Genomic DNA, 21,753 nt, shown 5'->3' on the forward strand with positions numbered 1-21,753 from the left:
AGGTCAACCTTTCCCGAAAAATAAGGCCTCCTGATCATTCTCTGCACCCTTTCGACCACAAACCTTAACGATCCTAAAACGAACCACAAGGCCTAAAGAGGAAAAAAAAGAAGAAAGAAAATAGATGGGACCATCGACGAACGTTCCAATCCTCTGACGAAACTCGACAATCGGATTAAAAAGATGAACACCGAGAACAATGGAAAAGATGAGGAGGCGGAGATCAGAGGCGACGCCGATCTGCAGGGAAACGGCGTCGATTCGCCGGCAGAGAATAAAGAAATGGATGACAAGACAGATGCAGAAGCAGAGAATGCGGACAGGGAGGGTGACAGTGTCGGAACGGAAGAAACTCCCCCAGAGGATATCCATTACACGCTAGAATCCTTGTCGGAAGAACTCGACCTCTTTCTGTCGACATTGCGGAAAGAGGGAGAAGAGGAAGGAGAAGATGATTATATACAGATCCCTCAGAATGTAGGGAAGTATTTGGATGTATTGGAGGAGAAACTGAGCAAATACGAATCGGGGGAGAGGAAGATGAGGTGGAGGGAAGAATCGGAGGAGGTGGGAGAGGTGATGGAAGGGGTGGAGAGAGTGTCGAAGCTGATGGAGACGAAGTCGAGATTGGATCACCATCACAGCCATTTGATCAATCACGCCGGCTCGATCCAGCAGCGGGCCATGGCCTTCTTGGAAGACGAGTTCCGCCTCCTCCTCGAAGATGATTACAACAGTCATCAGAACGGCGACGAGGGCGAGGAGGAGAAGGAAGAGGAGCCAGGGAAAGACATGAACTATCCAGGCTACCCGGACGAAGTCGTGTCAGTGCTGAGGAACATTGCTGATCATTTGACGAGAGGAGGCTACGGGTCGGAATGCAGAGAGGTGTATATGGTGGCGAGGAGGAACGTATTGATGCAGACTCTGAAAGATGGAGAGTTCGAGAAAGTGAGCATAGACGAGGTGCAGAAGATGAGTTGGGAGACGCTGGAGAGAGAGATTCCCATTTGGAACAAGACTTTCAAGGACTGTTCCTCCCTCTTTTTCCCTGGAGAGCTCAATCTTTCCAACAGCATTTTCCCCGGGGACAATGGCAGCCTCTTCTCCTTCATCACCCATGGCTTGGCCATCCAATTCTTGGGTTTCGCTCAGGCTGTCGCCATGACCAAGCGTTCCACCGAGAAACTATTCAAGATTTTGGATATATATGAGACCCTCCGGGATCATTTTCCTGCCATGGAGGGCTTATTCCCTCAAGAGTTGAGGGACGAGCTCAGAAACGAGGCCAGCAGCGCTCGTTCTCGCCTCGGCGAAACCGCCATCTCCATATTCTCGGATCTTGACAACTCCATCAAGTCTGATTCCAGTAAAACTCCTGTTCCTGGAGGAGCTGTCCATCCCTTGACCAGATACACCATGAATTACCTCAAGTACTCGTGTGAATACAAAGACACTCTGGAACAGGTTTTCAAGCAGCACTCCAAGATCGAGCGGTCCGACTCCACGAGCCGGGATGATAACACAGGTTATCAGCATCACGAGAGTGGCGATGGTTCAGCGTTCTCGGGACAGCTGATGAGAATCATGGACTTGTTGGATGGGAATCTGGAAGGGAAGTCGAAGTTGTACAGGGACGTATCGCTGAGCTGCATATTCATGATGAACAACGGGAGATATATAGTGCAGAAGATAAAAGGGTCACCAGAGATAAACCAGGTGATGGGGGACACATGGTGCAGGCGGAGATCCTCAGAGCTAAGGAACTACCACAAGAACTACCAGAGGGAGACATGGGGGAAGTTGCTCGGGTGTCTGGGCCACGAGGGTCTGATGAACAACGGGAAGATAGTGAAGCCGAATCTGAAAGATAGGTTCAAGAGCTTCAACGCAATGTTCGACGAGATTCACAGGACGCAAAGTTCATGGGTGATCAACGACGAGCAGCTTCAGAGTGAGCTCAGGGTCTCCATCTCCGCAGTCATCATTCCAGCGTACAGGTCCTTCTTGGCCAGGTTCTCTCAGTACTTGGATCCTGGAAGGCAGACGGAGAAGTATATCAAATTCCAAGCCGACGACATTGAAGATCTCATTGATGACCTCTTCGATGGCAACGTCTCCTCCTCTTCCACCGTCGCCACCAAGAGAAGAACCTAGGCGTCTGCCCCTACTATGTCCAGAAGCAGAAACTACACAACACTTAGACAATCAAATACATTCTTTTATATATATTTAATTACTGCTTCTTCTCGCATTGAACTTAACTTCCCTTTTTTCGAGTTTTCCATGTACTTTTTTTTGGGTTCTAAATATACAAGGGAAATCTCCTTACAATTAAAAGGTTTCACGGAGCGGCAACGCCTCACAATTGTCTCAGCAGTACTTCCTGGCTGCTTTCCTATCGAAAAAAGGTTCTAAAACCTCTGTGTATTCAGCAAAAGATTGAGAGTTTTATCACTTGAAAATATACCTAGCAACGATACGAGCCTCACATATTCTTCTCCATGTATTTGTTGCTAGTACAGGCGTTTTCTGCAGGCTGTTGCCCCACAGTAGCACGCAAGCTGTTTTACCTTCCCATCGGGACCATAAACGCTATCAATTTCGTACCCGTAGTCATATGTCAGTTCCTACAGTTTGAAACACGAGAAATGCTTGGTCATCCCTACAGCTCAGTTTCTAGGGACAAAGACCCTGCTGAGAGATAAGGCAGGAAGATGGACTTACCTGTAATGGTGGTATGTTATCTGCTGCGAAAAGCACCACCCGTGCGAGTTTGAGATCATGGTGGGAACTCAAAACGCACTGAACAAAAAGGTTTGGCTCACAACTGTGATTTATGAACCTTGAGATGTTCCCTTTTGAACCAGCATCAATGCAGAACTCAGGCGCATTCTGATCTTCTGATCTCTGAATGATTTTGTTAACCATAGGAATGGATACATCCCTTAGCCTTCTCTGTTTGCAAAGAAATCATAATCAATCCACATAAGCTTTGGTTGCAAAACTAACATACAAGATAATTGGATAAAGTAAACAAAAAGAAACTTGTGCACATAGATATTTCCAAACTCCATGAGTGATTTAAACATGGTTTGCCAATATACCTCTCTTCCACCAAGGCCTTGCATTGTTTGAAGGCAGTCAATCTCAAATATATAGTTGTTGTCAGAAACACTATCCACATCGTCAGTTCTTCTGAGCACTCCTAAGTACTCGCATACTGGAGACCCAGCAGGTATGTAGTCCCATGATCTAACCCCCCAACCCTTCTTTGGCGAACGAAACACCTATTTGATCATAAGAAGAAACAACACAGAAAAATATTCTACTTTTTATGATGCATGATGTGATTAGAAATAGCTCGACTTAGGCGTTAAAACTATTAAGATGTTGCTTGATCAAACACTAAATTACAAATTACCTCTAGATGAAATCTCAATCCTTTTTGAGAGGTCCTATTGACACAACCAGGTCCACAACCACAGTCTGGACCACATTCAAATATCACATCTCTGGGCTCAACCAATCTGAAAATGAAGGATGAAATTTAAACCCATAAGCTAAAGATGAAACATAATTCCTAACAGTCAAATATGTAGTGACGAATTGATTGCAGAGAGAATCTTACCTGCCATCGTTAAGTTTAACATATGGAAAGTCCCCACCGTTGAACTTGGCGCAGGCACATTCCCTAGGGTCAGAGCATTCGTCTAGACAGTTACACCCAGATGCATTCCTCGGGATCTTCATGTTGGATTCAACTTTCAAAGAGTTGATGTATGTGAACCCTGAAACACGCAGAAAAGAGGCTAAACCAGCTCATTTACCAATATAAACAAGTAAATATTGTCACTACTACTTTCTACCACTTAAACTTGCCTGTTGGTGCAACAGGTGGATCATCAACACGGTTCGTAGCAGGAACAGGAATAGTTTCAAGGCCTCCGGTTATGTCCTTGCACACCAAGCTTAAAAAAGCTGATGTTAATGAGTGCTGAAGCGCAACTAATTGCACAATATTACACTGGTAAAAGTGTTTGAGACCTACCCTTGAATCTCTGAAATAGACTGAGGGACACGTCCAAACACAAAGTTAACCTGCAATAGCAAAAAACGAAAGTGATGATTGTGCAATAAAGCCAAAATGATTTAAAGATATCAGATACATTTTGCATGCATGACAGGATAAAAACATACTAGACACTGCAAAAGGAAAAGAGAGAATTTTACAATTCGATAGGGCAAGAAGTAATTTCCAGAAGGTTTGGATAAGCAAAATATTGTGTCAACTCAGTCAAATGTGGATGCTCCCACTGGAGAGCAAGCCACACAGTCGGCGTACCTTGGAGCACAAGTCTCTTAATTGGTAACTAAAGAATATAAAAGCCAATAAGACATGAGGTTTTAGAAGATAAACGGTATTCCAATAATCCACAAGCTTTAAGAGCCTCAGGTAGAAACCTTCGCTTGTATTAGCTATATTCTGAGTTCCAAACATGCAGGGCAAAAGAATTCGGAATAAGTTACACCAACCAAAGAACAACCATACTTCCTCACAAGATCATCAGACTGATGGAGTACAAAACCAGCTGCTACCATCAATCATGGTTCAAGAGGTGGGATATACCAATTAAGCTAGATAAAAATCACTGACCGACGTAACAAAAGTAAATACTCCCATTTTTTTTTCTTTTTCTGTTGGTGAAGTCCATTCACACACACATATCTCCACGGGTATGTTTTGACCCCATGATCGTTGGGAGGTTAACAAGAATCGAGCCACTAGACCACATATCTTGTTTCCAAATTCAAACATTGAATAATAAATAAAAATCAGATATTAATAAACCTAGGTCTAGAGAAGATATACCTGATTAGTCATCAGTACTGGTTGCCCTTCCAGTCGCTTTAGTTTGTATTTATACACTGTGTATCCTGAAATTCCCTTCTCTGCCCAGTATCGAACAACCTAGAGGAGACAGGGTACAGAATTAGATCGAACTAAGGCGTCAGATGAATAATGAAAAGTACTAGACATATTGTCTCTTGCAGATCTGACAATTAGGAAATCAAAGGTAAAATAACAGATAAAAAGCACAAGACCAAGCTTAAAGGATAGGTCTGCACACATACCTTGTACAAGCCATCATAAGTGTATACTCTTCTGGTATAACTATTTGTGCACTGGTGACCACGGATAACTCTTACAGGCACATTGTGCTCAATACAGTTCTGAAACGAAGAAACATACTATATAAATTCCATATGGAAGACCTTAAAAAAAAGAACACAGAAGAGCACGTATAAGAGGGACTAACATAACATGAGAAAAAGAATAGAGAAAGCCATTAAAGAATATTAAATGAAAACAAGATGTGTGACATTACTTGTTGGGCGCTTCTCATAGTATGGTAGATACAGATTACAAGCAATGGAAAAAAGGAGACAAGAAGATTTAAAAATAAGACCTTCAAAGCCAAATTGCCGCGAGTTAATGTTTGATCCTGAATCTGGCGCTTGTTACCCGTTAAATTTTGCCCTCCTTGACCAGTGTACACAACCTCATCCGCATTGTCCAGATCATCCTCATACATGCCCGATATAACTATTGAAACGGCAAGCGGTAAAGTGTAGTGACTATACTCCTGCAATAGGAAACAAAAATAGAACTACTAATAGATAAAAATCAAGGAATACACTAAAACACGAGAGATGTATTAGGAAAGAAGGTGTATTTTATTACTCCTTTTTTGTAAGCAGACCCCATAAAATCTATGCCATTGAGCCAATGATAGTGCAAGCCCAAGACAACCATTTCAGCTCTAGAAAAGAATCGGTGCCCGACCTCAATACCTGGAAACAGGACCATTGTCAGAAGGTAATAACAGAAATTTCATGCAGGAGTGACTTGGGCAAAACTTATGGCAACTTCCAGCCAAAATGGGTGGAAAACAAGGTCTTTATAAACTCAGTAAAAAGCGGGATCGACCAACCTGGAAGATTCCCTATCCTTTTTTCCGGATACAATATCTCATTGGCATCCTTCATCTGACAAAATTGTTTCAAGTCTTAGGGCAATGTATGGCGAAAATGAGAGAATGCAGCATCTACAGACCATAATGTTTTATAATCCATCTTTTTGGAAGGAAGAATTAAATGGAAACATGATATTATTCACCAGATGTTGTCATATCTTAGAAAATCTGATAAGCTCACGATAGATTTGTACCATGGGCTCATCTCGGAAGCTCACAGGCGGATGGACTCACGGCGAATTGGCACCGGATGCACCAATTAACACATTTGTAAACTTCTATGCAATTTCATGTGTTTTACACACGTTCTACGCATTACTTTAATACATGTTTGAAATGTTTGGCATCTTATAACATTTTGATAACAAAAGATAACAAGTTGCATCACAGAAAAAATTACAAAGTTCACATATTGACAGAAACGGCTTCATCAAAACCGTGACAATGCAGAAGCACAAAACCGAAGCATAACTCAAAATATCAAAATCTAGAAAATGAAAAAACTAGCAACACATGGTCGAGTAAAACTCAAAAGATTTAAAGACTTAGACAGCAATGATGTGGAAAATCTGCAGCTTGCGGGAACTGAGTAGCAATCAATGGCAGATATGGTTAACATCAAAATACTAGACATAAGTAGATGGTGAATCACTACATGCCTTAGTTAACGCCTTCAAATCAGGTCTTCTTGCCTTGGGTGCGTCCTCATCAGACGCAGCTTTGTTCTGAACAATTTTCTTACATCATCCATTAGAGAACTGAGCCTGAAGCAATAAGATATTGGATAGATCAGACAGAAGATAATTTTACCTTGGTACCCTTCCTCCTACCGCGTTTCCCTTTAGATTTGGAGGCCACCACAATTTTCTCATGTTTCGCACATCGCTTTTCTTCTTCCTGAGAGTATTATGATTTCTCGATGAACCAGTTTTGACACGAATCTAGAAAGGGTACTTTGCAGGTCAAGGAGAAGATGTGGTAATGTACCTGGACAAAATGGAGATAATGCTTGTTGAACAACCTCAGAGTCTCCCTCACTTTGAGGTGAGCCGCCTTCTCGATATGCTCCGAACTTCCATTGCTGTCCGTCTGACCCCCGTCTCCATGAGAAACCGTGTGCGTTGTCTTCGTCTCTTTGGCTGGGGAGCTCACACTTCGACGCGGAGCGCTGCTCTCCGGAGAATTCCCACGCGATGCACTGTCATCGTCGAGAAGCTTGACTCTCTCAAGGACCAACTTCTCCTTCGCTTCCTTCTGTGCTTTGAGTTTATCCTGGATCCTAAGGCTCGCTCTTCGCTCCGTATCGCCTTCGCCCTTCTCTCGCTTCCTCTTCGCCACCATTTCTTTCCCGTTTCCTGCTATCACAGCAGGCGGGTAAATTTCTCGTCGCATTTCGCTTGTCAGCTTCGGATCGACCGAAAACAGACCATTTCTCCCTTTTAGCCAGGAATTGCAACAAGACAAAACAAAAAGAGAAGAACAGGTAGGTAAGGCTTTGGCGGAGAACAAACCTGGAGCCGGAGAGAGAGAGAGAGAGCGGCGAAGAAGACGAATGCGAAGCGCAACTAGAGTATGAGATCGTCTCCCCCAAGTCCACAGAGACAGAAGAGGGAACGTCCTTACTGTTTGGTCTGACTACCAAAAAGAAATTAGGGGTAAAAAAGTAAAAAAAAAAAAAGGAGAAAAAGGATTGGAGGGTATTCCCTCAATTTTCTTTTTCGGTTTCCCTCCTAAAACTTAAGAGTCCAAAATGGGCTTCCCTCTGCATTCCGAAAGCCCGCGTCGTTTGATGTTACCGGCCTTCCATTCTTTGTTCCGACATAAATTAAAAAAAAAAACGAACGGAATCAAACCAAATTAAAATTAAATCAAATTCGAATCGAATCCAGTAAGATTAGATAACCATTACCAATGAATTCTCAAGATTCAAATAAATTAACCATAACCAAATAAACCAAAGCATTCATCTATCTGACTGATCAGTAGAATTGATATAATGGAATTATTTATATAGTTTGATGTGAAGAACGCCGTAGTTATGAAATAATCAAGCATGTGGAGGCTGCAGCGCCACAAGTTCGGTCATCAGACATCCAGCATTTATATAAATAAAATAAAAATTAAAAAATTAAAAAGAGTTGAGAGGACCGACATCATAAAACCAGAGCAGCTAGAAATGCGGGGAGAATTCAACATTAGTAATGTCGTAAATGGGTTTTTAATCGAAAGAGCTTCGTGGGTTTAATTTCATGCGTTACTCTTTCACACATTCTTGATTCTTGATTCGAGATTCGATCGTTTCTTCTTCTCCTTAAATCTTTGCCAGTTGTTCGATTAGGGTTCTGTAGAAATCGGCTGTGGCTTTGCGGTTAACAGACGAGTAATGGCGGGTCGGAAGAAGGATGTGATTCGTCTCGAGCGCGAATCTGTCATCCCTATCCTCAAACCTAAGCTCATCATGACCTTGGCCAATCTCATCGGTCAGTTCCTCCATTTTCTCTCCTTCTCGATTTGCTAAACCTATCCGCGCGCATTTGGGTTTGCCCCGTGTTTCTACGTTCATGGCACCATCGAACGAGAGAGGAAGTCTCGAGAATGGTTTCTCTTCATATGCGCGTGCGGAATTCTTTGAACGATTTCTCTCTTCGAGAGCCTAAATTTGATAATTTTGTTGATGTTTCGAGATTTACTAAGATAAACGTTTCAATCTCTTGCAGAAGTTTGCGTCTTTGGTAATTCTGATAAGTGACCGCTTATTTTCCTGTTCTTCACTGAATCTTATCAGATAACCTCTGAACTGGCTTATGCTTTGCAGAACATAGCAGTGACAGACAAGAGTTCCTCAAGCTTTCCAAGAGGATTGAGTACACTGTCCGAGCTTGGTATCTTCTACAGTTTGAAGACCTAATGGTGTTTAACTCTTTTTTCTCCGAACTAGTTTTCCTCTTTGTTAAACTTGTCTATTTGTTCCTTTTCTTGATAATTTGTCGGCTTTTGCGTTTGTAGCAACTGTACTCTCTATTCGATCCAGTTCATGGCGCTCAGAAACTGCAGCAGCAAAACCTAACTCCTGGGGAAATCGATATTCTTGAACAGAATTTCTTAACTTACTTGTTTCAGGTTGTCTGTTGATTAAGTTATCTGATCCATATGTACTGTAATTTGGCTCCTCTGATGTGCTTATTTTCTTTGCAGGTAATGGATAAGAGCAACTTCAAAATAACGACAGATGATGAGATCGATGTTGCACACTCGGGCCAGTATCTTTTGAATCTACCCATTACAGTTGACGAATCAAAGGTTTAAATGAACAGCATTTAGTCAGTGTCGTTTTAACTAATCATACAGCGTCTGAGAGTTGTGTTGGGTTATCGTTTTCCGGATTGTTATAAACAAATTTTCGGCTTTGGTGAAGCTTGATAAGAAGCTGATGAAAAGGTATTTTGAGGAGCATCCACATGAGGATCTTCCAGATTTTTCTGATAAGGTATTGTTTGAATCGTCCTACATTTGAAGGCTTTAAACTTTTTCCTAAGGAATTGATTATGGCAGCAAAGAGAAAAATTCATGTCTATGTAAAGAAGATTTATTGTGGTTATCTATTTTTTTTCTTAGTATGTCATTTTCCGGCGTGGTATCGGGATGGATAGGACAACAGATTTCTTTTTCATGGAAAAATTGGATGTGATCATTTCACGATTTTGGTCCTACCTTCTGAGAATAACTAGGTAAGTTCTAATTGCAGTTTCCTTTTCTTTTATCTGTGTGCTTGTAAATGTGGACACGAGCTTAAGATACCTAGTAATATTGAGTTACTTTATACAGGATTTTTGGCTCTCGGCATCCTTCTTCTCTGTACTGCTTACTGACGTCATGAATTTCAGGTTGGAGAAACTATTTACAAAAAGGTCTAGCAGACGTCGTAAGAAAGATCCCAAGAAAGATGATGAGACAGACCCTGAAGGAGACAATGATGACTTGTATGTGGAGCGTATTCGCCTTGAGAATATGGAACTGAGGTTGTTCTCTATATCCGATGTCCTATCAAAATCATGTGGCCATAGTTTATTAATTTGTCTTTCACATATGATTGTTTGCGTTTGGCACACTTTGGCTGGTTTCAGTCACTAAATATTTACACATGTACCTTTTGGTCCATCTAATAGTTTTTTCTCCTGACCCCAGCTTCAAGAACTTCTTGAGCAAGGTCACAATCCAAGAACCTACTTTCGACAGAATGATTGTTGTTTACAGGTAAGGTTTAACTCGTCTGATATCAGGTAGTTATTTCTGGTACTATAGAAAGTTGGAAACTCTTGTTGTGGAGCGTATGATGATTGTATTTCAGACGAGCTGGTACTAAAACGAATCAAGAACGAGGAATTTATGTTAAGCATTTCAAAAACATTCCTATGGCTGACATGGAGATTGTGCTTGTAAGTTTTTCTCTCTTCTTTCTGTCTTGCTCTCCTCGCTTTGCTCCAAATGCTCTTTGATTTTAGAAAATGCCTTTTTGTTTCAATAAAAATTCCGATTCTTGTTTATTGCAGCCTGAGAAAAGAAATCCTGGACTGACTCCAATGGATTGGGTCAAATTTCTCATATCTGCTGTAGTTGGTCTGGTTGGTCTCCTTGTTTCCTCTCTCTCTTTTCATGGGTTATCTGTCCGTCCAGGTTATTTGAATTTTGCATGGTTTATTTTACTTTTTCTTCAGGTTGCCCTGGTTACTTCAATTGAGATGCCTAAGGCAGATATGTGGGTAATTATCGCCATTCTCTCAACAGTGGTTGGATATTGTGCCAAGACGTACTTCACGTTAAGTGCTTTTCTTCTTTCTTCTTTTCATTCTTTCATCAAACTGATGATAACCTGCTTACACTAGGCATAAATGGCTTTCGTCAAATCCAAACCTCAATCAGAAAGGTCACCTTGTTGAGGAACTGCAGATTTGTAGAATCACCAACCAATCCTTCCCATATCCCACTTTGGCTGACTTTGGCCTTGCCAGGCTCTTTTGCTTCAAATCCAACTGTGAGCCTTTGGTATCGAGTGCCTCTGACACCAACTGATAAGAACCATAACGATACCTGAATCATTTGTGACGGACCCATTGAATACAACTTCAAAATAGGAGTCAGGGGGCCATGGTGGTCTACTATGATTTTGCCCACTTTGGCCTTCTCATGTTGCTTCTTCAGCAAAATAGGCCTTTGCATATGGTGGTTGTTGTAACATGATAAGAACTCATTTTATATCAGACTAGTATCGTCGTTACAAGTTCATGGGCATGGCTCAACTCTAACGCCAAGCATGTTGGACTACATAAACTTATAAACCAGCAACCATCACCGTGCCAGCATCCTAACACAAACAATTCTGTGAGTTGTTTTCTTTCAGGTTCCAGCAAAACATGGCTACATACCAGAATTTAATTACACAATCAATGTATGATAAACAACTTGACAGCGGGAGGGGTACACTTCTACACCTGTGTGACGATGTAATACAACAAGAAGTAAGTCTCCTGCTTAATCTTGATAATGAGGATGGTTGCTACTATTCTTTATTTATCAAGATTATCGGAGACTGGTTCATTGGTGAATTTTGACTATAATGGATCTTTGCTATCCTGGTTTTTATGCAGGGGAAGCTTTCATATTGTGGTATTTGATAGTGATATTTGATGCTTTCTCCACTCTTATGCTTAGTGATATTTGATGCTTTCTGCACTCTTATGCTCAATATGATAGAACATAACATGTCCAAGAAGTTAAAGGATTAGCATGTTGATCATATTCCTTGACAAAATTTAGCCTACTGACTACCACAGGCTGGTTCACCTGTAAAATAGCAGAAAAATGGCAATGCCTTTCTGCAGAAGCAGGCTCTTGCAAAATCTCTCTTTAACGCTGTTTCTGTTGGGTACAATAGTATGTAACATGTCCAAGAGGATGAATAGCCCGCACGTTGTTCTTTCAAACACGCAAAACACTCATGTAATGACTTATCTTGTGCACAGGTTAAAGAAGTGATCGTCTCGTTCTACATACTGATGGAGCAGGGAAAAGCTACATTGGAGGTGCATAAACAATTAAACACCACTCTCTTATAGTCTCTCTTGTGATGTGTCGTTCCGGCAGCATCAGTGCTATCTTGTTGAAAATCTGAAAACTGTGAAACAGGATCTGGATCTGAGGTGTGAGGAACTAATCAGGGAAGAGTTTGCCGAGAGATGTGATTTTGATGTGGATGATGCAGTTCAGAAGCTAGAGAAGCTGGGAATTGTTGCCCGGGTGAGTAAAACCGTTCAGAAAGCCTTGTTAACTCCATCTTTTGCTGCCCGTGTTTGGGAAAAGACACGGGCTTTCGGGGTGAATCAACGTTAGGGTTTGTTGTTGCAGGACACGATTGGACGGTATTACTGTGTAGGGCTTAAGCGGGCGAACGAGATCATAGGAACCACAACGGAGGAGCTTGTGCTGAAGGCCAGACAGGGAGTAAGCTAAGCCCTTCTTGGTGATTCCTCTGCTCGTGAGATTTCTACTTTTTTGGCTAATAATTTCTTTAAAGTGAAGGGTGGGTAGTGTTTTGGCAATGTTCCCTTGGCGATCAAACTCTTGCTGCTTTGTCGGATGCTTTTCTGCGTTTCTCTCCGATTACCGTTAAAACAAAAATAACGTCCTCCTGCATTTGATTATCGCAAAGAAAATAAAAGAGAATATTTGTATTGTATATATGTTAGCGTTATCGGTTTCATATATATATATATATATATATGGGCGGGCCCAACTCATTAGTTGTGGGACATAGGTTCTTTTTATTAAAAAATAATTTAATAATAAATTTTAAATAAAAAATGTTAAATGCCTTGTAAAAAAATTAAATTTCTTTTCTTAAATTATAGTAATTTTATATTGCCTCGGTAATTATACACATGTAAATTTTTGGGTGTTATCAAGTTCTAGGTTTGATGGGAGGGGAGAGATATAATTTTTAGACCAAAATAGTACATATACAAATGTTGGTTTTGGGTCTATGGTGGATATAGTCTGGGCGAAAATTTGGAAAACTATCCTAATTATCAACAACAAAAAAAAAAAAAAACTTTTGTTAAACGATAGAGAAAGTAACCACACGGAGGCTACTTGGGTTTCTCTCTCGTGTTTGGGTTTCGCTCTCGTGTTTCTTCTGATGGAGTAGTACATAAGAACGTTACAAAAATATACGTGGAAAAGGGCGTGAGGATGTTGCCTGAAAACCGAATAAGGAAATACGTCGTTTTTTTCCATCCCAATCATCACGTCGACTTGGTTTAGCTTCAGTTACGAATAATTTCTTCACAAACGGTCCAGAATCTGAGTCGAATCCCTCCCTTGTGCGCACGTGTCGATCCAAAGCTTATGACGTCGTTAAATCCCAAGTGCTATACAAACACACGTCACGTGTTGCTCGGAGATTCTTCAAAATACAAAAACTATTAAAAAGGGCTCTCTTTCCCGAAGCATAGATGAGATAACGGCGCCCGGAAAATTAATACAAAGGTAGAACGTTACTTTTTTCAACTGTAACCGGTGCTAAACAAATCAATCAAAGCTGAAAAATCAAAACCCTTAGCGTTTTTTTTTTCTGAATTTTTCTTGAAATATGGGGAGATGGGCTTAGAATGGAGAGCGTTGATGTGATGCCATAAAAAAAAATTAGGATAAAAAAACCGAGAAGATTATATAAGATTTGATTTTTATATTTTATATATTTATATCGATTAAATAAGATATATTGTGATTTTATTTTCTATATAAATATTGTAATTTTTTATAATAAATAATGAAAAATCAAATGAATCTCCACTATTTTTCTATTATAAATAACAAAATTCATAAGAAAAAGATGCACCCAAAAAAAAATATGTTTACCAAATGCATCTTTTTTTTAAATGCTTTGTAAACAAAGCGCTGATAAATAAAAGCATCCCTATTTCTTATATATAATTAAAAAAAATGGTCCTAAATTCAAACCAGTCATCAATGTTTTGTTGGTAATGTCACATTCGCCAATACTAGAAAGACAGTTGAAGGAAACAGGAGGAAAGGGAGAGGTGGTAATGTGAAGGGTAATTTTAATAACTAGAACGAATAAAATTCTTAACATGTGATTTTTGTTTTGTTTAATCCATAATTTAATTCCCTATGTATTTGCAAAATGAGTCCTGGAAAAGAAAAAAAAAAAAGAAACCGAAGAATTCAATCATATTCCCATTTCATTGCCAAAGGAGTGACGAGCACAGACATAAGAGCATGAAGAGTAAAGAGACAAGGCATTAACAAAATCCTTACACAAATACCATATGGAGCGTCCCCAGTGGAGACATGACACATCGAAATCCTTATTTAAGATATTAATATTGAGATATTAAGAAGCGGGGGATGATTGGATGGGGAGACTGTGGAGGACGACGGTCTCGACGGTAAGACCGGGTCCGAAGCCGAACAGCACTCCCCAGTCCAAGCCCTCTCCGGTGGTGGCGGCTCCCTCTTCCGCCGACTTCCGACGCATTTCGTCCAGGATGAAGAGGACGCAGGCACTCGACATGTTGCCGTACTCGCTGAGGACGTGGCGTGTGGCTCGCATCTTGTCGGGCTTCAGACCGAGCTTGGCTTCCACCTGGTCGAGGATGGCCGGACCACCGGGGTGTGCGATCCAGAAGATGGAGTTCCAGTCGCTGATGCCCAGTGGGCTGAATGCCTCCGAGAGGCTCTTCTCGATGTTCTTGGAGATGAGGCCAGGCACGTCCTTCAGCAGGTGGAACGTCAGCCCGACCTCCCTCAGGTGCCCGTCTATGGCTCCGTCCGAGTCCGGGAGGATGGTCTGCGCCGCCGACACCATCTCGAAGAGGGGCCTCTCCCCGGCGGAGGTATCGGGGTCAGCGCCGACGATGACTGCAGCTGCACCGTCGCTGAAGAGGGCCTGGCCGACGAGGGAATCAAGGTGGGTGTCGGAGGGGCCACGGAAGGTGACGGCGGTGATCTCGGAGCAGACCACGAGAACGCGAGCGTGGCGGTTGTTCTCGGCGAGGTCCTTGGCGAGGCGGAGGACGGTGCCGCCGGCGAAGCAGCCCTGCTGGTACATCATGAGACGCTTGACGGAGGGACGGAGGCCAAGGAGCTTGGTGAGCTGGTAGTCGGCCCCGGGCATGTCGACGCCGGAGGTGGTGCAGAAGACGAGGTGGGTGATCTTGGATTTGGGCTGCCCCCACTCCTTGATGGCTCTGACCGCCGCTTCCTTCCCTAGCTTGGGGACCTCGACCACGACCACGTCTTGGCGCGCGTCCAGAGAGGGTGCCATGTACGCGCACATGTCGGGGTTCTGCTTCAGGAACTCCTCCGTCAGGTGCATGTGCCGCTTCCGGATCATCGACTTGTCGCCTGAGCACAACCCACATGCATGCATGAGGAAGGAACGTGCGTACGTATAATCAACAAGGAGGAATATAACAGTGAAAGAGGAAAGAACGTACACATGCGCTTGAACTTGAGCTTGAGGTCGGACATGTGGTCGGAGTTGGTGATGCGGAAGTAGTAGTCAGGGTAGTCGGCCTGCAGGACGGCGTTGGGAGGGTTGGCCGTGCCAATGGCCAGCACAGCCGCCGCCCCATCCGCTCTCTGCCCCTTTCTAATCTCCTCCACCGTCGGCGCCATTTCACTTCTCTGGTTATATCGAAACACGCACACCGACTGTTGAGTTGCGAAGGACGATCTACCACTGGTACGTTACGTGTTGTTATAAGTTATATATATATATATAATATAAGTCAAATAATAAATCAAAAGATCACGAGGAGGTAGGTTAGATGGACGGGCGGATGAAGACCACGTGGCGGTGAGTTAGGTTGGTTTTGTGGTTGCCAAAATTCATGTCTAGAAACCACACCACCTCTTCCCTCCCCATTCCCCATTCTTTTATTGAACGGTGGTTTTGCCTCTAACTAATAGAGGGCTGTGATGTGATGATGCAAACACATACACATGTCTCTCTCTCTCTCTCTCTCTCTCATCAATTAATCCACAGTTAAAAAATAACGTTTCTCTCTCTCTCTATATATATATATATGTATATATATATATATATATCTGCACCTAACCCTCAATGTATGTAGTCACGGCAATCCTCCCCCCGATCCAATGTTATCGGTCCCATGCTTTGTCGAGGCAACTATACACGCCAAGATCTCGGCCCCTGTTTTTTAGTTCCTTACACTTGTTATATTATATATGGTTGGTTCGTCTTACCAAAAATAAAATAAATGGGATTTTACAAGCTTAGAGGAATCATCATGCCCTGATTATCGTTTCTTTCTCTGATTTGGGATTGGGATTCGGTAATTTGCCATTTTCTTTCACATGTACAACCCCACACTCACTCTCTCTCTCTCTCTCTCTTTCCCAAACAAGGGTTGATGTTACAGGACTTTGGGCCGTGTTGGGGATACCACACGTTGGGCTTTCGTAAATAGATGCTTCTCCTATTGGGCCACGCTATTGACGGGCCCACCAAACGAGCGAGCGAGCGAGCGAAAAACAAATTAGCTTTTAATTTTAACTCGATTTGGTTCGGTTCTATTTTAATTCCGAACTCGATTTTTACTGATAAATATATCATTTTTTAAATAATTTTTTTAGTGTTTTATTTACTTCGGTTCGATTTTTTCTTTATATTATATTCGATTCGGTTATATATTATTCGTTTTAAATCGGATAAGTGATTATGTTATTAACCGAATTGACCGCCTCTCAAAAGAATCCGTTTTTTTTTTCCTATGTAACAATAACTTGCGAAGAAAGCAAAGAGGGCACATGGCCCATAAAGAGAGAGGTGGGTAGGGAGGGGGGATTAATGGGTTGATTAGGTCATAATAAGACAAAATCTAATTTCATAGTATATATAAATAGACCATTAAGCATCCATCGTAATGCGCTTACACGTTTGGCGCACATGCGTGCCTATTTCTCTCTTCATTGTTCCTTTTCTATCCGTAAGAAAGAGAGAGAAAAAACCAAGTAAAGAAAAATACGCTTTTTAACAAGAAATAAAAAAAAGATATCCATTAATTATGAGGAAGCCCTCCAATTTTAAGGACGATCTCTTTGCATTGAATTTCGTGTAATAAAACGTAAATAAATACGAGAGAGAAAGTTTTTGATCCAAATCACAATGTCTTTGATTAATTTGCTGGTTAATTTCTTAGAGTTAGTATAAAGTTAGGGAGCGGAAAGGGAGGTCATCATTCTTCAGGTGGGCTGCCTCTTAAAACTCGAGCGCTCTTTCTAGGGCTCTTGACCTATACATTCGCTATATCCCCGTGCATATACATATAACCCACATGGGATATACCACTTTATATCAAAAATACCCTCCATCTACTATTTTAATTTCAACTCATACACTTTCCGATCATACATGATCACATTGTAGTCGCATTGGTCGTAACGTTAAATTTATAATAATTTTATCAAATTATTAGTGTGATATGTAAGAGGTGAATTAATGCGATCGCTATAAATTCAACGTTATGACCAATGCGATCACCATGTAACTATATTATAATATCAGTCACATGATCGAAAAATATATGAGTTGAAATCAAAATAGTATATAGAAGGTATTTTTGATAATGTCCATTCGATACTATTCCGACGTCGATTTCCTCCTTCCGGGATTCAGCTCTTTGCCCTTCTTGCCAAACCCAACACCAAAAATAAATGGTTCTTCCCTGCAAATACAGAATAACAACGTCCTGGCTATTTCTTTATATAACGGATTGGCTTGTAACACCATGCAATGTTTAATTACTATAGGGAAGAAAGGGGAATAAGATCCAAGGGAATATCTTGGGAGAGAAATTAAGGCCAAAACAGACAAGATTCAATGGACCAAAATGCATCGTAGAATATAATAATAATGGTCGAGAGAATGGGGAGGAGGAATTAGGTAGGTCGTAAATCGCAATATATAGGGTTCGTTTTCCCCCATAATTTAAATATAAAATAAATAGAGAAACTCGAAAAAGCGCCATTACTTGTTCATTTGCTTTTTCCTCCTCACATGCCCCCCAACACGTACACGGTTGCTCATTGTAGATAATCGAACGAATCCTATAACATGGTCGGAGCGATTATTGATTATATTGGCTAATAACGATTCTTGGATTATATTTGTACAAACAAAGTAATTAAAGATGGATATTCTTTGGTTTAGGCGATGCGAATAGTTTAAAATCCAAGTGATTAAAAGCTGGATAACTGGCTGCAATGATTGATTGATATGAATGTGATATAAGCAATGGCGCATGTTTTATTTCAATTTTCAACATACGATGCTTTTCTCTCTCTCTCTCTCTCTCTCTCCATATAAATGTAGAGAGAGAATGGCGTGGAGCTTATCATTTGAAATTCAGCCTTTTTAAAATTGGGTGCACATGCTTCCCCTTATTCTATCTATTCTCCGCTTAGCACCCACGTTATCGTCGTCATGTGTGGGTATATATATTCATGCATACGTACATACATACATACATACATACATACATACATACATACATACATACATACATACATACATACATACATACATACATACATACATACATACATGCATACACAGATAATCATGTAAACCATAAACACATATTACTTGCTCCCACTGCGAGTGTAACATAACCTTTTCATTTGATTCCTTATATTATATTTCATTATTACCATTACTTTAACAATTTCTGTAAAGTCCCTTGAGAGACGAAAGAAATACCATCTTATGTATGTGTAAAGTTTTTTTTTCGTCATGTGTGGGTATATATATACATGCATACATACATACATACATACATACATACATACATACATACATACATACATACATACATACATACATACATGCATACGGCAGTAGATATATACGACCCACCGCTTATACACGAATAAAACTATGATATTTTAGAATCCGAACCATCGAAGCTTTTGCCGTAATTTTTATCTTCTCGGCATATGTAATTAAATGCATGCAGATACGTATATCTATGTACATAAACACAGTACTTAATTACGTACGCACGGTCTGACACATCATTAGAAAGGCTACTTGGATTTGGATACTCTGACAGCATATACTGCGAGAGTTGAGCTTCTTTCTCATGCAAGAAGATATGCTTCCATTGCATGGTGTTAGTTTTAATTTTCACTCAATAACCATTTTTTTTATTTGTCCCATTTTTTTTTTTTGGTTTCGTCAAATCCTCGATCGGCAGTTGGGGAGACTTAGATTTAGCTAAATTAATAATGGCGTAATTATCATAAGCATTTCCATAATGGGATGATCATGACTTCGACGGCCACCGAATCTTCAAATAAACTCTTTATTTCCCTCGTTCAATTTCGAGTCATGATGACCATCTCGACAAATCATTATACATTTCTACTATTTCGACCCCTTTTCTAGTCTTTTAGCAGCTATATCATTAGTCATACACATATACACACACATATGTATGTATATATATATATATATTATATGCTTGTACTTGCGTTTAATTTGACGCACACATCTCTGTTTTTGCTAAACGAACTTATCATAATTCTATAGATATTTGTATTTACATGTGCATTCAAAATGTATTCTCATAATAACTTGTGCAATGGCTAAATTTGATTCCATATTTTCCTCCTCTTGCTTGAGACAGTATTCTATTTCTTTTTTTCAACACATAATCTCTGTATATCTATTGTTTCACGCTCATTATTGTATATGACTCATAAATATATCGTATGTGTGTGTGTGTGTATTGATGTATTTATTTAGAAACTCCGACGTTAGATATTGGATATAATTAGATACATAATTAATGGTACATTTTACTTTTAATATTAGATTTCTTGTGGAGAGTGTATGATTAGAACCGTCGTTCATGCACATTCCATCATTTGAACCGTCACATGCAAGTATTTGGACTCATTATATCCTCCTATGTTTTTTTTTAATTTGATTATTGCGAAATTTTTATCATTAGGAACATGCTAATCATGACTGTTATGGTTCCTCGGTTTCATGTTTAATTTATTTTACAAAACTGCTGTTTGACACACACACACACACGCTGTTTTTGTAATTTTTGTTTTTTGTTTTCACTTGTAAAAATATATGTTTACGTCAGTTAGTCAATTAATGTACTGATTAGTATATTTTTTTTATTTCTAAAGTCATTTTGTTTGGTAGAAACTAATTAATCTAGACACTTGTGCAATTGCATAATAAAACAAATAATGCGAACTAATATGTATGTATATATGTATATATATGTGAAAGAAGATAAAGGGGTTAACAGTGAGAAATACAAAAAGGATATAAAGAGTGGTAAATAAACATGGGAACTGCCTTACATTATTTTATTCAAAACCATTAGACTGTTCCTTCTCGTCAAAGCTCTTATAAAAGGAGGAAGCAGGGAGGGATCCTTCTCGTCACCACCCATCCCTTGTCCTCCACTAATCGATATTAAGTAGTTTTATAATCATCATCAAAAATAGTTCCACCTGATCAGATTAAGACCATGATGAACACATCATCATCATCAACTCATGCGAGGAAGAGCAGTAAGAAGAAGAAGGAGAGAGAAGGGCAAGAGCAGGGAGGCAGTACGAGGTTCCTGGGAGTGAGGAGGAGGCCGTGGGGAAGATACGCGGCGGAGATAAGGGATCCGTCGACGAAGGAGAGGCACTGGCTCGGGACCTTCGACACGGCCGAGGAAGCGGCTTTGGCTTACGACCGAGCCGCCAGGTCCATGAGGGGCCCACGCGCCCGCACCAACTTCCTCTACTCGGATATGCCCCCTGGTTCCTCCGTCACCTCCATCCTCTCCCCCGACGACCACCACCACCACCAGCCTCCACCTCCCCTCATCTCACCTTCCACGACGATGTTCAGCCACCATGATGACCATGTCAATAACTACATGGCATCAAACGACGATTACGTGGTCATGGAAGGGTCTTCTTCTGACTATAACTACGATCATCATAACTCGAGCTGCAGCTGCTCGTCCGAGCTGCCGCCCTTCCCCAGCGACTTGTCGACCGCACCGTCCGGTTACTGGACTGGCTCCTCCTCGTCCGATGCTTCCTTCTTCGACGTCGACAGTCCATTGTTCAGCACTATGCCCTCTGTCTCCGACTCCCTGCCTGACCCGTTCCACCTCGGATCTTCCCCCTCCTTCTTCTTCTGAGCCAACATCTCCTTTGTTTATCTTAATCTCTGCAATGTGTTTGCCTTCACTTCTTTCCCTTTGTTTTTTTTTTTCGAGTGAAGCTAGAAAGTGTTTATGTTTCGTGCAGTCAGCGCAGTCCTTGGTCTCCTCCGACCAAAGTGACTGTTTCCGTCAATTGTCCGTTTTCCTTTCTAATAAAAGCCTCTCCATTCTCCCCTCCGGACATGTAGATATATGGGCCTGTGACCAAAGCCCATCTACCAAAGCATTATCCGGCCCAATTGCATATTCACAAAAAAAATAAAGGAATATAATAATAATAATAGATGTATGTTCTTTAATTACGAGGAGGATGATATGCTTACGACAAATTTAACTTCATTAGCTAATCCCATAAAGAAGAACCACGTATAATAAGCTCATTAGCGGAATGACGGAGGGAGGGTGGGTTGGGTAACTGTCAG

General features: G+C 41.0%; 5 protein-coding genes across 8 annotated transcripts; 3 read left to right on the top strand and 2 right to left on the bottom strand.

Moving 5' to 3' along the window:
* Positions 1–67: 67 nt before the first annotated feature.
* LOC104822424 (exocyst complex component EXO70B1) lies at positions 68–2,345 on the top strand. The gene has a single exon (XM_010553646.2). The coding sequence runs from the start codon at positions 184–186 to the stop codon at positions 2,155–2,157; it is 1,974 nt and encodes a 657-aa protein (XP_010551948.1). The 5' UTR covers positions 68–183; the 3' UTR covers positions 2,158–2,345.
* LOC104822423 (histone-lysine N-methyltransferase, H3 lysine-9 specific SUVH4) lies at positions 2,255–7,699 on the bottom strand. Of its 3 annotated transcripts, none has more exons than XM_010553645.1 (16): positions 7,550–7,699; positions 7,026–7,393; positions 6,849–6,935; positions 6,698–6,763; positions 5,997–6,051; positions 5,849–5,856; positions 5,472–5,648; positions 5,137–5,235; positions 4,874–4,972; positions 4,052–4,101; positions 3,883–3,971; positions 3,632–3,791; positions 3,425–3,530; positions 3,108–3,290; positions 2,728–2,958; positions 2,255–2,630 (listed from the first exon to the last, which is right to left on the bottom strand). In XM_010553645.1, exons 2-16 carry the CDS (start codon positions 7,377–7,379, stop codon positions 2,517–2,519), a joined length of 1,878 nt encoding a protein of 625 aa, XP_010551947.1. In that variant the 5' UTR covers positions 7,380–7,393; positions 7,550–7,699; the 3' UTR covers positions 2,255–2,516. The 3 variants fall into 3 exon arrangements, with proteins under 3 accessions (XP_010551947.1, XP_010551946.1, XP_010551944.1); XM_010553644.1 differs by having other exon boundaries at positions 5,747–5,856; positions 7,026–7,396; XM_010553642.2 differs by having other exon boundaries at positions 5,747–5,856; positions 7,550–7,698.
* A 480-nt stretch (positions 7,700–8,179) lies between these two features.
* On the top strand, positions 8,180–12,773 carry LOC104822425. Of its 2 annotated transcripts, XM_010553648.2 has the most exons (16): positions 8,207–8,273; positions 8,365–8,518; positions 8,854–8,948; positions 9,045–9,158; positions 9,234–9,338; positions 9,454–9,525; positions 9,654–9,766; positions 9,923–10,057; positions 10,224–10,292; positions 10,387–10,474; positions 10,589–10,660; positions 10,754–10,854; positions 11,437–11,554; positions 12,059–12,118; positions 12,222–12,332; positions 12,441–12,773. In XM_010553648.2, the coding sequence occupies exons 2-16, from the start codon at positions 8,422–8,424 to the stop codon at positions 12,543–12,545; spliced, it is 1,455 nt and encodes a 484-aa protein (XP_010551950.1). In that variant the 5' UTR covers positions 8,207–8,273; positions 8,365–8,421; the 3' UTR covers positions 12,546–12,773. The 2 variants fall into 2 exon arrangements, with proteins under 2 accessions (XP_010551949.1, XP_010551950.1); XM_010553647.1 differs by having other exon boundaries at positions 8,180–8,518.
* A 1,499-nt stretch (positions 12,774–14,272) lies between these two features.
* On the bottom strand, positions 14,273–15,818 carry LOC104822426 (chalcone synthase). Its single transcript, XM_010553649.1, has 2 exons — positions 15,554–15,818; positions 14,273–15,461 (listed from the first exon to the last, which is right to left on the bottom strand). The coding sequence occupies exons 1-2, from the start codon at positions 15,732–15,734 to the stop codon at positions 14,449–14,451; spliced, it is 1,194 nt and encodes a 397-aa protein (XP_010551951.1). The 5' UTR covers positions 15,735–15,818; the 3' UTR covers positions 14,273–14,448.
* A 4,747-nt stretch (positions 15,819–20,565) lies between these two features.
* LOC104822427 (ethylene-responsive transcription factor LEP) lies at positions 20,566–21,495 on the top strand. Its single transcript, XM_010553650.1, has one exon. It carries the CDS (start codon positions 20,636–20,638, stop codon positions 21,305–21,307), a length of 672 nt encoding a protein of 223 aa, XP_010551952.1. The 5' UTR covers positions 20,566–20,635; the 3' UTR covers positions 21,308–21,495.
* Positions 21,496–21,753: the final 258 nt, after the last annotated feature.

This window comes from Tarenaya hassleriana, unplaced genomic scaffold (genome assembly GCF_000463585.1).
Source record: "Tarenaya hassleriana unplaced genomic scaffold, ASM46358v1 Cleome36, whole genome shotgun sequence".
In the NCBI taxonomy this organism is placed as follows: Eukaryota; Viridiplantae; Streptophyta; class Magnoliopsida; order Brassicales; family Cleomaceae; genus Tarenaya; species Tarenaya hassleriana.